This window comes from Juglans regia, chromosome 14, assembly GCF_001411555.2.
Source record: "Juglans regia cultivar Chandler chromosome 14, Walnut 2.0, whole genome shotgun sequence".
NCBI classification, from domain to species: domain Eukaryota; kingdom Viridiplantae; phylum Streptophyta; class Magnoliopsida; order Fagales; family Juglandaceae; genus Juglans; species Juglans regia.
Genome location: NC_049914.1, coordinates 25,188,713 through 25,205,567, shown reverse-complemented (window position 1 = coordinate 25,205,567; position 16,855 = coordinate 25,188,713). Strand labels below are relative to the sequence as shown.

Below are 16,855 nucleotides of genomic sequence, written 5' to 3'. Positions count from 1 at the left end.
GCTGCCCTTTGGGCAGGTTCATGTATTTGATTTGTTCACTTCTCCGAGAAGATTAGCTTTTCCCAGTAGCTGAGTTTATTTCTTTCTTTTTGTTTTTTTTTTGTTTTTTTTGAAGTATTATTTTTGCTTTGTTAACTTAAAAAGAAGAGTGCTTTTCGCAGGCTTCTGGTTTAAAGTGACTGGTGGTAGCAATGGAAAATGATAAAGCCAGTGACAACTGAGAATTTCTAACGATTACATCTACAGTTTTTTTTTTTTTTTACTTAACGATTAAAAAAGTGTTTTTAATGAGTTTGTAAATTTTTTTAATGTTTAGAAAATATTTATAAAAAAAAAACAAAGTACAATTTACACTATCGATAGAAAATCTTGACAGAGATTCTCGATGGAACGAGTCTTGCAACAAGAAACGTGTTTACTCACCTTTCTATAGACATTAAAACCATATGGCAGTGCTGATCTATGGAACAAGAATTATAATCTTATAAAAAATATTATATGCATGGCTAACATATTTATATATATACATATATATATATATATGTATGTGTGTGTGTGTGAGAATTCTCAAACTCCAAACTCGAATATTAATTATGTGAAGGTTTCTACTTTGGAAAACAATTTGAGATTTTTAGTTCTGACCAAATTATTAGTAAATTAATTGAAAGATTTGTCATCTCAAGTTCATTAACATTGCTAATTGCCACTCACTAAACCCATCAATTCTGAGGATCAATTGAATCTTCAACAGCTAGCTGCTTTGTAATGTTCTTGTATACTAGCTGCCCCTGTCATAGTAATCCCTACCCCTCCAACAGCTAGAACTTGTCCCTCCAAGAATGGGATTGAGTGGGACTTATCCATAGAAATGGTAGGACTATTTTCGCGTCTGTCCAAGATGAAAAACTATGTGATGTAATCCTTTTGTATATAAGAAATTTATCTTTTCTTGGTCATTAGCCACTCAAAGGCAATCCACCTTTTTGATATATTGTTCATCCTTTATTTTGTTATGTATGGTTGACATATTCATTTCCATTAGTTATTTGTATAAAGTACTCGCAACGAGATGAGCATTATAGAATGTAAGTGCTCGTCACTTGGTGAACAAATTAGAAAGGATATTACTCGCCAGCTCGATGAAGTAGCATAAAGAAGGAAGGATGTTGCTCGAGTGTTAGGCCAGCATTACAAGACCCAGTTGCTCGCCACATAGCGAGAAATGTAGTAAATGATGGTGCTCACCCTCTTAGGGAGTGATATGAAGTGTATGGTAGGCGAGCATTACCACAGGTAATGTGCCCACCTCAATATGAGGATTAGTTGCAAGCAACGCAAAGAATAATAGTGCTTGTCATCTTAGCGAGCAATGTAGGTTATAATAGTAATTACCATCTCGACGAGTAACATAAAGGGTAATGGTGCTCATTATCTCGGCGAGCAACCTACATGGATAAGCCATACGATATGCGAGCAATACCACAACATAGTACTCGCCATCAGACAAGCATAATGGGTATAATAACTCTCCCTTTGGCAAGCAAAGGCACAATTGAGGTGAAATGCTCATATCTCGGGCGAGAACTTTAGGGACAATAAGAGAAATGGATTCAGATGGACGAAAATTATAAGAGATATTATAAGTTTTGATAAAAGAAAAATCTTGTTCTAATATTATTAGTTTAATTATTTATTCAATTTCTATGTAAAAAAGAATAAACCGTGACACGGATCATCTTTTCCAAAGACATAAATCTTTGCGGCCTGCTATGAAAAAGGATAGAAAATTACAAACTTTGAAATTGCAGGACATGTATTTCTATTAACTATTACTATGAAATTCACAAATGAAAGAGTTAATAGTGTGATCACCATTATTTTTCTTATAGTGATAAGTCTTGTGTGTTCCTATAAGAAACAGAAGGATTTTTCTATTTTTCAAGGTCTCGAGGGGGTGTGAAACATAAAAGATCTTTTCCTTCGAAAATCATGTGGCGTGGGTAATGGTATTTACTATATATTTATATATACATATACAAAAACTCTACTCAACCTCCGGGTCAGTAACCGCACGGCACACTCCTGACGTGGCCGAACCCGGTTCTCGCCAATGTCACGGTTCATTTCAGATCCCGAGCTGCTTACTCTCCCTCTTCTCCCTCAGAGTGACTCGACGCAACGCATCTCCCTCCCTCTTCTCCCTCTTCTCCCTCAAAGTGACATTGGCACAACGATTTGAATCGTCTACGAGCCTCAGACCTCTCACCCTCGTTCTCCCTCAGACATCTAGAACCTCATACTCTTCTCTCTCACGTCTTCTTTCTCACCCCGACGCCCTAACCCCAAAATCTCCCGAACCCTAGAATCCCGAACCCTAGAAAATTTCTACGAGCCTCAGACCTCTCACCCTCGTTCTCCATCAGACCTCTCACCCTCGTTCTCCATCAGACATCTCGAACCTCATAGACTTCTCTCTCACCCCTTCTTTCTCACCCCGACGCCCTAACCCCAAAATCTCCCGAACCCTAGAAAATCCCCAAAATCCCGAACCCTAGAAAATTTCAGCAGCAACATCTAACTCGAAGACCTTCTCTTTCCTTAACCCCTTCTCTCTCCCCCGTTCAGCGCCAAGCCACTGAAGACCCATCTCCCTCACCCCCTTCAGTAGAAGAAATCTTCGACGAAGGTATTTTTTTTTTTCCAATTCATTTTAAATGTCTGCCTTTGTGTCAATGCTACGTCTGTCTCTCTCAGAGTTTCTGCATTTTTTGTTAGGTACACGCAGACCGATTCAGCACAACCTTTTGAAGACCCATCTCCCTCAGCCCCTTAAGTTTGAAGAAATCTCCGTGAAAGGTAATTTTTTTTTGCAATTCGTTTGAAATGTCTTCCTTTGTTCGCTCAGAGTTGCTGCATTTTTATGGAGACACACTTTAGTGGGACTCACTTCTCAGTCGCAAATGTTTACACATTAAACATTGGATTTTTTTTATGCTCTGCGTCTGAATTCAAATGTTAATGGCCATGTATCATTTCTATGGTACAATGCATAAAAGCAAAAGCCGACTGAAAACTTTTTTGGACTCCAAATAAAAAACCCTTTAGAAATTAGGTTACATCCCTTGTAAATTACATTTTGTTTTTGTAAAAGATCTCTGTTATGAACTATGTTAAATGTTGAATGTAAAATAATTGCCAAGTAAACAGTTAGCAATTTGCCAAAATATTTTATGCCAGAGAAGCTAATGTGCTCGATAGTGGCTTGGATAACTTGGCATCTTAGATTTTAAAACAACATAAATCATAGCTGTCACAGCTTGTACATGAGCAATGTTATAGTGCCCTTTTTTTCATATGTATAATTCCATATAGGTTTTTCTTTGTTCTTTTGATTCTTCTTCATGCATGAACAACATAGTAGATTAAGAAAGTCACATTGATAAAAACCATTAAGACATGTCGATATTGCCTAATACCCAATTTGTATGGGGGTACTTAATCTCAATTGTGTTTGCATTTGAAACTTGAACTTGAATATGTGACCTAAAATAGAGGTGAGTTGGTCATTGCTAGGATTTATAAATTAGAAGCTTTATTAGAATAAGAAATTGACTATTTCATATAAACCTAAGCATTTATAAATATAGTAATTTGCGACCACATGAAGCATGTGATCGTTGATGAGCCTTATCTCTGTTCAATAGCTTCTGTTATGGTTAAGAACTTCGAAATGTTAGCATTGAGGGGAGATTTTTTGCCCATATGTGAAGGGGAGTGTTAGAATTAACTATTCTTATCCACTTAACTTTCAGAGTTAGTGACACTTCATCAATATATTTTCATGGTCTATTTGGATATATTCAATCCTTGTCAAACTGGAAACCAAATTGGTTCCAGTAATAATATTTTCTTGTTATTCCCTTTGGTGCACCATGTTTCCAATATGTTATCCTCACACTTTTGGACTCTACTTTGTGTGCTTCCTAGTCGAGGACGCTTAACCTCAGTTGTATTTTCTTAGAATTTCTCATTTATCTAATTTAGTTAGACTTAAGTGGTGTATAGGTACAAAACAATGTCAGTTTTTGATCTGTTTATGTTGTGTAACATACCATGACCAGTGTATGAACTCCTGCTTCCATCATCTCTTCCAAATTGATTTTCCAATATCTTCTTGTCATTTCTCTCCCCACACTTCCTCTCTTTTTTTTTAAAAAAAAAAAAAAAAGAGACGAGGTATCCTGAAATAGAAATAAATAATTGTTCCGATGGAACCTTCTTTTCTACCTCTAACAGATATTAGCCATTGATCCATGATTCAAGCCATTAATTTATTTCTATTCTATTTGTTATTATCTTTATTACTATTACCAAATAAAAAAAAAATGACCGAAAATAGTTAAGAATCTGCTCTTAGGAATCATTAAATCCTCGCAATGATTGTTTGGGTGTATCGTATAAATTCTTTGAAATGAAAAAATCAAATAATTCTCTGTGGTAGACAGCCCATATATTTTCAATCTATTCAATATTCAATCAACTCCAAAATAAATAACGAAGGAATTGTTAAAAGAAACATGTGAAAGATATCACAGATAAAGATGCACTCCAAGTATCCACAGAAATTACTCTCGTCCCTATAAAACTAATGAATGGTAATTTGGTAAAAAAATCATTTCCGGGTTTTATTTACTGTTTCAGTTTATGACCTATATAGTTTTTGAAGCATTTTTGTTACTCTAGTTGAGCCAGTTCATCATTTTCCTAATTACCTTAGTTTTTTCACCCTTATATCGGTTACTTAATTTTACTATCCGCTTAACGACAATGCCCATATTTTCACTTCACCCATTGTGATCATTCACTTACCCATCTCTTACACTCCCCCTACAATTTAAATGATCATTTGTTCCATAATAGAACTTGTGGTTTTTAACTCCCAGAGGACCTTTTGATTTCCACCTCCCAAAGGACTCTTGGGTTCCACTTCAATTGTAGCTACCAAACAAAAACCAAAACCTTTTTTTTTTTAATTTTGTTTTTTTTTTTTTAAATAATGAAGACAAAGATAAACAATGACCAGAATTCTATGAAAAAAAATTATAAATAATGAACAATTTATGAATGACATTATAGGAACAAAAGAACGTATTTTCAACCAACCTTTTAGATTTGGCACTGTGTCAATAGAGTTGAATATATTTACTTTATTTATTTATGTCATACACACACATACGTTTTATATTGTAAAATGACAATGAGACTGCATTTACCAAGATTGCATATCAATATAAACAATGACAAACAAAACAAATTTGGAGCTCTCTTCATGAAAGTGTAAAAATGTCTACTTCGCAAGGCTGGGGATATATTAAGTAAAAAATGGTTAATGGCAAAGATCAGAAACAAGAGTCCTGACTCTCAATAACCTAATAAATTCTAACTTTGAATACCTCTTCAATTTCTGGCTTTCTTTCTTTTTAATAGAATTGATTTTGTAATTTCAGAATCAAAATCATACCTTTTCATCAAATACTTATATTTCTGTGCATATAATAGTCACAGTTTTTTGATAAGTAAGTTAATGTAATTATTAAAGAAAAGCTATAAGGGTGCTGCCCAAATATCTACACAGGAATGTATAGATAATGCACCTACAAGTATCTTAGACATGTTAAATAATGTCTAGAACTTTATATGTCACACTAAAATTTACAGTTCTGCAGACCTGACATCATGTTAGATGATTAAATTTTTAAATGTTGTCAAACAATAGAAGCTGCCAGATTTGTTGTTAGCATTTTAAACTGCATCTTAACTGCTTTTAGATAGATTTATACTTGGTTTGAAAAAATAGGGAGACATATTGATGTGAACAATAGATGCACCCGGATTTGTTGTTAGCATTTTTAACTTGTTTGCATGTTCCAACATGCATCTTAACTGCTTTTAGATAGATTTATACTTGGTTGGGAAAAAATCAATTAATGTCAAACAACTGACGATGCACACAGATTTGTTGTTAGCATTTTAATGCTATTCATCTTGTTAGCATATTAACATGCATCTTAACTGCTTTTAGATAGATTTATACTTGGTTTGAAAAAAAATAATAATGTCAAACATTAGAAGCACCCAAATTTGTTGTTAGCATTCCCCTATAATGTCTGCAAAATGTTATCATAATATATGATTGTGGTTTATATGATGTGGAATATTCTGCTCCTACCCCATAATAATTCTGATAATGAAGCGTGTGGGTAATAACTTAGTGTTGCACTTAAAAGTAGTCATCTCTCTTTCATCACGTAGATCGACTATGGCATCGAGTCAATCATCATCATGTGTAGTTAATGATAGTGAAATGGAATCACCGAGTTGTTGGTGTGGTTTGAAAGCGCCATTAAAGATCTCCCACACCCACAAAAACCCTGGAAGAAAATTTTATGCTTGTCCTACTTATGGAACGGTAAATAATTTGCCAATTTTTTGTATTGCAGTTGAATGAATGTACCAAAATATTTATTTACATGAAATTTTAAATTCTTGAATTATACACAGGGAGAAACAAGATGTCAATTCTTCATTTGGGCAGATATACTTCAATCAGTATTATCTGAGAAAAACCTGACAAGAGAGAATGAAATTCGGAAGAGGGAGGATGTTTTGTTGTTGCGTGAGTATGAAGCTCAAAAAAAAGAAGACAAACTATTAGAGAGAGAGAAAACGCTGCAGAAGCAAGATGACGACCTTCATAAAAGGATAGTAGAGAATAGGATTGTACATATTTTGTTGTGTCTATATTGGATTGTATCACTTGTAATTGTTTTTGGTTGGTTCTGAATGTAGATGTATCATGTTAGTTTTAAATGAAAATAGATTGATGGAATCCTAACATGTATGATATATTATCTATGAATATAATAATGACAGCTTATATGTATATGAAGTTCAATGTTTTGCATGTGTAGTTGGCATAGCCATTTTTTACATGGACTTTCTGCAATGGAAAGATTTTTTGTGTTTAGATATTTAGAGTTGGCAATAATTTTTGAGTAAAAACAAAGGTGAATATAGTTAGTTTCGTGTAGCTTTCGAAAGCTACTCCATCAATGGTATAAAATAACATAATGAAAGAAAAAAGCCAAGCAATGATAATTAAAACAAATAACAGTATATGATTTGGAATGACTCATGAAACATGTGACATTAACTGCACAAAAATATCCATGTTTACAGGTATAATCTTCGTCTGTGTTTAAACTGAAGCACATTATGCCTTTGTTGGCATTGACAAACCTGCCAAAATGTTCAATTTCGGTTTGGTGAATATAGCTCCAGATAAAGAAATCATGCCAACACTAACAAGTTAATAATAAAGTAAACGAAGTGAATTGGAAAAAAAAAATACAGATAACACTAATACAAAAAATAAAATCCACCCATTTCTTCTTCTTTCTTCTTTGGTTGCTAACGATTCAGTAATTATAAAAGTAATGATAGATCACCCTTGAATCATCATCATCACGACCTTTTTTTAGTAGTCTTTGGTGGATAAGCTCCAAACTACAAAGCTAATACATTAATCCTCTTACTTTTTTTTTTCTCCTATCAAAATCATGAGCATCACGAAACCTGCACCCGTAAAGTCTTTGAAATACGGCCAAACCACATCCATCCACACAACAATAACTACAAGTTCAAGGAATTCTACAGTGGCAATACTGCTATAAAGCCATGAAGGCAGATTCTACTAAAAATAACTCTTGAGTGATGGAAGATAATCCATCACTGGTAATGCATTCAAGTAAACATACCTAATTGAAGAAAAATAGCTATTATTCAAGTAAACATAAATGATTCCAGATCCTAACATACATACGATCCACTTGCTCCAGTTACTTCAAAATGTAAAAAACAATTAAAATGAAATAGTCAATGTACAATCACAACCCATATACACAATTAGAGGTTCAAGAACATAACTGACAATATTACTCAATATATGTTCAAGAGTTTGTTACAAATTCGCCAAAACATCTCCAGACTCTACTCCATTAGTATAGTTTCATGAATTGCCCGGGATCATGCATATAAACTATGACAGCACTCTACTGTAATAAACATCTCCATGGTTGAGAGGAATTGGTAGGAATTGCCCGGGATCAAAGTACTCTACTGTAATCCTCTTATAGATTGAGTCTCCAAGCCCTGTTCATTATAATTTAATCAGTCCAAGTTGTGAATTGATTTAGGCCATATGAAAGGATGATCCTTCTATATAGAAACGATAAGTACTTACAATGAGCATTTGAGCAGATCACTTCTTTCTGAGGCGTGACTCTTTGGCTTCTAAATCAGACATCCAACCAAATAGCTCCAATACACAATAGCTAGACTTAATAAATATCATGTTCTAAAGCTAGTCAATGCAAATCATACCACATAAACAAGACAAGTAGAGCAGTCATCTTACCTAATAATTAGTGCAAACACTATGTCTAGTGATGGGTAATTTTTTAAACTGAAAATATTACTCATTCAGATTTTTTTTCATTTCCCCTTGCACTGAGTGACATGTCATTTTCCCTTGCATTGAATGGCGTGTTGGTTCTTTCATGTTAGAGGATTATAATTCCTACATGTCACATGATATATCATTTACTCGTACAAAAGGACCGTTTCTTTCTCCTATTTTCACCGCTGTCCAAGCACTACAACTACCATTACTACCACCAAGAACTACAACTTTTTCTTTTTAATGATTTTTTTATAAGGAAAATAGTTTTTTTTCATTAATACGAGAAATAGGCATAAACCAAGTAAATAGAATGTATACAAGAGAATGCACCTAGTTAGGAGCTACAGATCCAAGAAACATCCTATAAGATGCCAGTTACTCCAATCAAGCACACCTCTCGTGCATATCTTCTTATAGTCAAATTGAGTATAATGACCTCAAAAAAAAAAAAAACCTTTCAGGAGATGGTAAAATCCAATGTTGCCTATGAATTCCATTCCAAGGAAAACATCTTTCCCTAAAAACTTTGAACTTTTAAACAAAATTCTAGAGATCTTTTCCATGCAGTATTACATCCAATAATCCCAAACTTAGAGTTAATATCCAAAAAAAACAATGATATATACACTTACCAGCAACCATGAGCCCGGGCCAAAGCATGCTCCTTCGGTACAAGGTTGAAAGTGATATGCCATGCCTCCATCTACTACAAAGGACAATAGATATGTCAGGAAAAAGTACCATTATTGTTTAGTGTAGAAAGACTATACAACTTTAGGAAGATCCATTTCTTTTATGCAAATGAGATTCACACCTATAGAGCAATAACCATTGCCTCCCTTGGACATTGACAACATTCCCAAAATCTGGAAATAGTAACTGCTTCACCTTGTGATACGTGAAAAGAGGTAAAACCCATACAGTATCCATAAACTGTCTTTTCTCTTTCTGAATTGTAGAAAATATTTGTACCAGAATCTCCTGAACAGAAACAGATCTATCTAGGATGGAAATGCCTTTACCTTTCAGACTTGTTGTCTCTATTAACTATAGGACTTTCCAGTGTTGGTTCTGAAATGTTCCAAAGAATACTACTACCAACTGATTTCAAAAGTCATAGCTTTAACCCAGAATTTATGGCAATACAGGACCATGTATCTTTGATTTAACTTGGTCAAACAATTGTAAAGCCTTCAATCTACCCTATGTCTATATTATAAAGCTACATCAACATTTTCTTTTAATTAATTCCTCAAACTAAATGAGGATGCCTGATCATTTTTAAAATTATCAGAGTTGAGAGAAGAAGTCAATCTAAGAGCTTGCTTGGAATTTTTAATACCATTGTCAAATATTCTTATGCACTCTACTGTATAATAAATTTCAATTCCGAAAAGGAAAATTCTTGGTAATTTGCCTTTTCCCATCCGAAGGTTGTAGGGAAGTTGAACATAAAGTGTAATTTGCCTTTTCCCATCCGAATGACTTTCCCCTCCATCGATTCATCCCCAGAGTAGAGTACATAACAAATCTGATATTAAAACAAATCATAACACAAACAACCCTTTCTACCATCTTCACTTCACATAGTGGTAAAAAATTACACATGATCAAGACAAAATCCGAAAATTAGCACTCATGGTGATCAAGGTTGCCATCATATAAAGACGATACTTAGAATTTAGAAATGCAAGCTCAGTATCCATAAACCTACTAATGTCCATTCCAACACTATCACCCAACTTGAGGATTTCAGAATCTCCTGAACATCTATGGCCCCAAACTATTTTAAAAATCATAACTTTTTTTAAAAAAATAGTGGTTGACAGCAGCTGAGATCATTAAAAAAAAGTCTGTACAATGATGAGTGCATCCATACCTTCTCAGCATTTGCTAGGGCCTTGTATGCTTTGGTGTGCTCTCCAGTATTAAAAGCATGTAAGTCCACATCTGATGACGGAGCCTTGGCTGACCAAAGCCGCATGTTGATATGGGGTTTTTTTTTTTTTTTTTTGTATCCTGGAAGGTTGCCCATCATAAGCAACAGCCTTTATATCTTCTCCTCCAATCCAGTGCAATGTGACATGTGATCCACTTTAAACACTCCAACAAAATTTTGAAGGATATGAGACATCATTTCTCACAATTTCCCAAGGATTGCCCATCTACAAGAAGACACCATAATTGACCAAACAACCAGAACAGTAAGGCATAATGCTGATACTATAAGGCACTTGAATTGAAAGAAAATCAGCAGAGATCAGGCAGTCACCTCTAGCCAATCTTCAGAATAGCCAACAACCAGAATGAACAAGAGATGAAATACAGTAACTGAAGAAATAACAGACAAACTTTGAAGTTCCTCCCTGTAACTACTGAGTTTGAACAGAATATAGTGCAACACAAAATAAATTAGTTAAAGAAGCATAAATCAAGAAGAACAGCCCAAGTAACAAATAAAACATGAAAGTAATAAACAAAACAAGGTGGCATGGTTCCGGGAACTTACTTTTGTAAGTTCTGAAACTTGAACTTCTTCCATGTCATTATGTGATAGAAACATAAGTGTTTCTCCTTAGGTACAATTGGGTGTCAGCAATATTGTATAAACTTTGAGAGCCTAACAAATTAGTTATCAAAATCAGCAATGTTAGTGTCTGAATTATTTAAACTCCAAAGTACAAAATTATGTGTAGTGTCTCACACTTACCAACAGCAGAAAAAGCTAGTAACTTTTGTAAACTGTTACCCTGCAATGTAGCTGGAAATAATAAACTACATAAATCTTTATTACTACCACCATAATCGCTTTCAGACAAAATGCTCAAACTCTATCTTCCACCATACTTCCCAAAAGACTGAGATCACCAAAATACATATACACAATTAGCAGGCCAATGCTCAAGTCAAAATCCATAAACAGTAAACTACAGAACTCAGGATGCTTCCACCATATTCGCTTTCAGACAAAATGCCCAAACTCTATCTTCCACCATAGTTCCCAAAAGACTGAGATCTCCAAAACACATATACACAATTAGCAGGCCAATGCTACTCAAAAAAAGAGGACATTATTTAGGCTACGTTCCATGGGGCAAGCTTAGCGTAGCCTGAATATATTAAAAAAATCAAAATTATTTCTCAGATTACATTAAAAACAGAAAAATATATATGCCAAAAGGTGGGAATAACCTCACATCTCGTCATCGGCCAAAGGCCTTACTTGTGTTAGAGTACTACACTGGGTTGGGATAACAATCTCGTCAACAGTAGCACCAACTTCTGACACCGGCAGGTCAACATTATATGAATCGTCGTCAAATAGATTCCTGTAAGTCTAAATTGGAAAATAAAAATTTACATCTATTAGGAACAATATATGTAAGTCTTTCCAATATCCACACAACTGACGATGCAAAATGTAATACCTGTGTTTTCTTTCTCTTCCTTGTAGCCTTCTCAACCATTGGGACCTTTCTTCTCGTTGGCGGTCTCCCTTTCCTCCAAACAACGTTCGGGCTTAAAATTTTCTTATCCTTATCGATGACCACGTTCTCTTTTAACTTTGTTGAACCGAACTCAGGCTCTAATCCTACACACTTATGCTCAAACTCATCCAACATATGAAAGAATGCATTCACATGCTCATCATTTCGAGATACACGCGTCGCAAATCTTAGACATCTTTTAACGACAAACTCATACCGTCGTGCATCCGCATTGACCTGTAAATCATCATAGCTACTCTTAACAAGTGTGTATCTTCTCTTTAAGTCTTTCCTCCATCTATCCAACACATATTTATCTGGCAACACATGAATGTACTTCATTTGACAGACTTTCAATCCATACCTACAGAGAATCCCCCTCATCTCAAACAGGGCACACGTGCATTTAACTTCGCATTCGTCTTCATTAAAATAAACTATGTAATTGACAATTTTGGACTGTCCATCAGGTGTAGAGATTTCTTCGAAAACATCAAAGGTGGAAATGCACCCTTCAGTGCCCACAAGTGAAGGGTTACATAAAAGCATCCCCCAAACCTCTGCTTGGACTTCTTTAAACTTTTCATTTGTGTACATTGATTGAAACTGGCTCTCAATTTTGAATAGGGATACACATGGGATGGTTTGGTTACACGACTGAAAATTAGATGTCGTCTCTGCCTCCACCTTCTTCCTCAAGACATTGTCGAATTGATCGACAAATTCTTTCAATATCGTACCGGAATGCACATATCCGTCAAAGAAGGCGTTCATGCTTTCAGACCGTTGGATAGTGCTCATACCAGCCCAGAATACACCTTTCAAGTAAACTGGTACCCAAAATGACCTCTCGGTGTACAACCCCTGCAACCATGCATTATCAATAAGGTCATACTTATGAATTAACTGCACCCACTTCTCCTAAAATTGTTCGAAAGTTTGTGTATCATAGACTGCACTCTGAATTGCAGTCTTCAACCCTACGTTATATGCCGAGTGGGATCCCAATTTCTCAGGCAGTTTCCGCATTATATGCCAGAGACAATATCTATTTCTTGCATTAGGGAATACAATTTGAATCGCATTCTTCATTGCCCTGTCTTGGTCAGTTATGATGGCTGCGGGTGCCCTACCATTCATGATTCTAACCAAGCTTCAAACAACCACACGAAGGTGCTTGTGTCCTCGCTTGAAATCAAGCCTGCCCCTAAGAGTATGGACTGTCCACGATGGTTTACTCCAACAAAAGGAGCAAACGGCATCCCGTACCTATTTGTTAGGTACGTTGTATCGAACGTGATAACGTCCCCAAAATACTCATATGCCGCCCGACTTCATGCATCAGCCCAAAACACATTCCTAATTCTAGATTCATCATCCACATCCATGACGGAAACAAATTCATCATTAATTTTCCTCATTCTCTTGAGTAGTCGTTTAGTGCTTCACCGCCTCCTTTACCCATTCTTAAATATCTAGCTTTGTCAATAAAATTTCTGCAATCTTTTTCTTGGAAAGCTAAATTCTCAAAGCCCCCCGCATCAGTCACAAGTGCTTGAAAATTTTTATTCATCCGAATACCCGCTCTATCATTCAAATCAAGCATTCTCTGACTATATTCATCCAAACATTTGTGAGATCTAAAAAATCTAGATTTCTGTGGGCTAACTGTATTGTGATTATGAACAAGATCAACACTGGTCAACACCCATACCCCATTCACAAAGCGGGCATTTATCTTTGCCTTACAATCAGTTTTTGTCGTTGGTCGTGGCTTTGATAAATTACTGTGACTAGGATAGTACCTGCCGCCACGTGCACAACCAATGGTCACATACTTCGAATCCCCATCCAGATCTCTCTTCGTCCTTTTTATGATAACACCAAAACCCTCTTGTTTGGCGTATCGTTTGTAATAGTCTAAAACCTCCTTATCACTAGAAATTTGCATACCAAATTTTGGAGGCTCGACTCTGTTATCATCATCTGATACTTCATTCATCCCCTCTGCATCTGGCTCTATATTTATGTCGGACGAAGTTTCTGACAAGGAAGATTGCATGGTTAGGAACATTATCCTATGATTATATATACCGTGGATGTTAACTCATATAAATAAAAAAGTGTACCTCCTAAATTCTTTTCACCTACAGCATTGGATGGCTGAGTTGATGACTCACTTGCGCAATGTGGCTAGGGGATATTTGGCACACATGGTGGCATCGCCGAATGCTGGATTTTTCCGGAATGCACGTAAGAAAAATATGGAGGTAGAAGAAAAAATCATAAAAAGAGACTCAAATGAACTACCTGAGTTGTATTTTCACCTCGTCTCAACTCATCCGGATTAGTCGACAAAGGGGATGGCATGTTTGGTCCAAAGGGTGGCTGTGGCAGATAGGGTGGATGTGGCAAATGTTACAAAAAATCCATTTTCTTAGAATGACTCAAACCCACGCACTAAAAAAAATCAATATACTAAAATAACTTTACCTGGCTACTCCAAGCATATGGATATGGATGTGGATATGGATATGTTTCTGACAAGAGGGATTGCATGGTTAGGAACATTGCTATTTTTAATATATATATATACAATGGATTTTAACCCATATGGTTAAAAGTGTACCTCCTAAAAACTTTTCACCTACAGCATTGGATGGCATAGTTGATGACTCACTTGCGCAATATGGATAGGGCATAGTTGGCACACATGGTGGCATCGCCGAAGCCTGCATTTTTAACTATGCGTGCTATTCAGGAAAATACGAAGGTAGAAGAAAAAATCATAAAAAGAGACTCAAATAAACTACCTGAGTTCTATCTTCACATCTATTCAACTCCCTCGGATTACTCTCCAGAAGGGGTGGCCGTGGCAGTTGCTGCAAAAAATTCACTTTGTTAGAATGACTCAAACCAACGCACAAAAAATAATAATAATAATAATATACTAAAATAACTTTACTTGGCTACCCCAAGCATATGGATTTGGATGTGGATATGTATTTGGAGGCATCATATATGGCAGGTTATATGGATTTACAGTTCTATAATATCCCTATAATATACAAATAAATAATGGATTAACTATTCTCTTACAATATCTGAAGCTACGATATTTTCAAATAACCAATATGTATCATACCTGGGTGAGTCCAATCGATGTAGAAGGCCTAGGTGGTCCATCTTCCTTTTCGCCCATCACACTATTCTTCAATAACTATTGAGTATTACAAAATGTGTATTAGCATAAACAATCCCTCAACCTACATTCACAAAGTATAGTTTATATACATAAAAGAAGAAGGAAATATTCCAGATATCTAACAACTATGCATTGATCATACAGGCTCATAATTAATCCTCATAATTAATTAGGGAGACATATAATTAGAAGCTAAGAGCAGGAAAAAACCTGCATAAAAAGTCACTAAAAGTAGTCTCATTCAAGATAAAAGAGGCCACTTGTAAATGCGAGCAACAAGCCAGTTAATCTTTTTTTCATTTAGATGAAAAGTGATGTAAGACAACTATTTTTTTTCAATTTTAAAAATTTATTTTCAAATTATAAATGAAGCTTGTTTTTACTATCGTTACTCTTTTCAAATATATGGAAAAAGAGAAAAGGGGTCAACGAATAATCTAAGTTGGGTTTTTTTTTGGGCAATAAATTTCTTATTATGACTATCAAATTATCTTATTTTTCATTTCATAAGAATATTTAACGGTTGCGATCACATTCAAAAAGAAAATATAAGTTCGGTATCATTTTCATTTTTTTGACTAACATATACAAAGAACTCTAGCTAGCTAGCCCAAAAAATCTAATATAAACTTTTACAACTCAATTAAAGATCATATTCATATAAGAATTACAAAGGCATTTCAAGTGATCAGATCAGAATCCTATAATCAGCACGATATTTTCTAGTATTATTTGGTAGCTAGCTAGTCACTTGAAATCGCCACATTTGACTAGTTTTTTTTTTTAGTTAATAATTATTTATTGTTGCCATAATGTATTCCCAACAAGGTAATTTTTGCCGGAATAGAGTTTTGCGGCAATATGTGATCGCCACAAATAAGTAATAATTTTTGCCTTGCTTTTCCTATTAACTCAGCTTAAGAATGAATATTAAATCTTGTCCAAGTCTTAGTTCGTGATGTTGAATGTCAGATGTATAACCATATGAGAATTTCCAAAAATAACAAATACAGGCAAAAATGTACAATTAATGTACCTAATCACCCCGTGTCGAATGAAATCAGTCCTGTTTCTAGGCATGGCATGACATTGGTAGATCCTGTACAAATGGCACGAGTCTTGATTGAAACATGTAACAATCAAATGCATTATTGGTTGGTCAAAAAGAAGGTTTTATAAGAACAAGAGAAGCTACAAAAAACCTGCAAAACCCCTTTCCAAGATTTTGTTGCAACTACAAGCCAGAGCTTCAGATACTGCTGATGCACGGGAGAGAACTGCAGGAGATCAGCTTCAGATGAGCTTATGAAAGGATATGGGACACGGCAATTTTAGTATCTCGTCTCAAAATCCTAATGGCTGAAGTTAGTCCGAAGTTCAAGAGCGGGAACAGTGAAATGCCCACTGAAGAGTATGCAGCTTGCCATTTTGTCAACATTTACCATCAATCCTCATAACAAGGATCGGAATTCAATACCTTTACAGCAAAGCAGCTTACAGGAGAAAGGTGCTAAAATGGAAATTCACAACACCTCACAAGTCTAACTGGTTACAACAGCACAGAGCATTTCTAAAGTCAATGGTAGCAAAGATCTTGGCTAAAAATTTAAAAGGGTCGAGTGTTTATGCTTCATATTATGT

The 16,855-nt window shown here is 35.3% G+C and overlaps 2 protein-coding genes across 2 annotated transcripts; both read right to left on the bottom strand.

The window, feature by feature from the left end:
• Positions 1 to 10,686: 10,686 nt before the first annotated feature.
• On the bottom strand, positions 10,687 to 13,149 carry LOC108998686 (protein FAR-RED ELONGATED HYPOCOTYL 3-like). The gene is made up of 4 exons (XM_018975338.2): positions 12,964 to 13,149; positions 11,950 to 12,873; positions 11,719 to 11,858; positions 10,687 to 10,804 (listed from the first exon to the last, which is right to left on the bottom strand). Exons 1-4 carry the CDS (start codon positions 13,147 to 13,149, stop codon positions 10,687 to 10,689), a joined length of 1,368 nt encoding a protein of 455 aa, XP_018830883.2.
• A 277-nt stretch (positions 13,150 to 13,426) lies between these two features.
• LOC108998685 (protein FAR1-RELATED SEQUENCE 8-like) lies at positions 13,427 to 14,071 on the bottom strand. Its single transcript, XM_018975337.1, has one exon. It carries the CDS (start codon positions 14,069 to 14,071, stop codon positions 13,427 to 13,429), a length of 645 nt encoding a protein of 214 aa, XP_018830882.1.
• Positions 14,072 to 16,855: the final 2,784 nt, after the last annotated feature.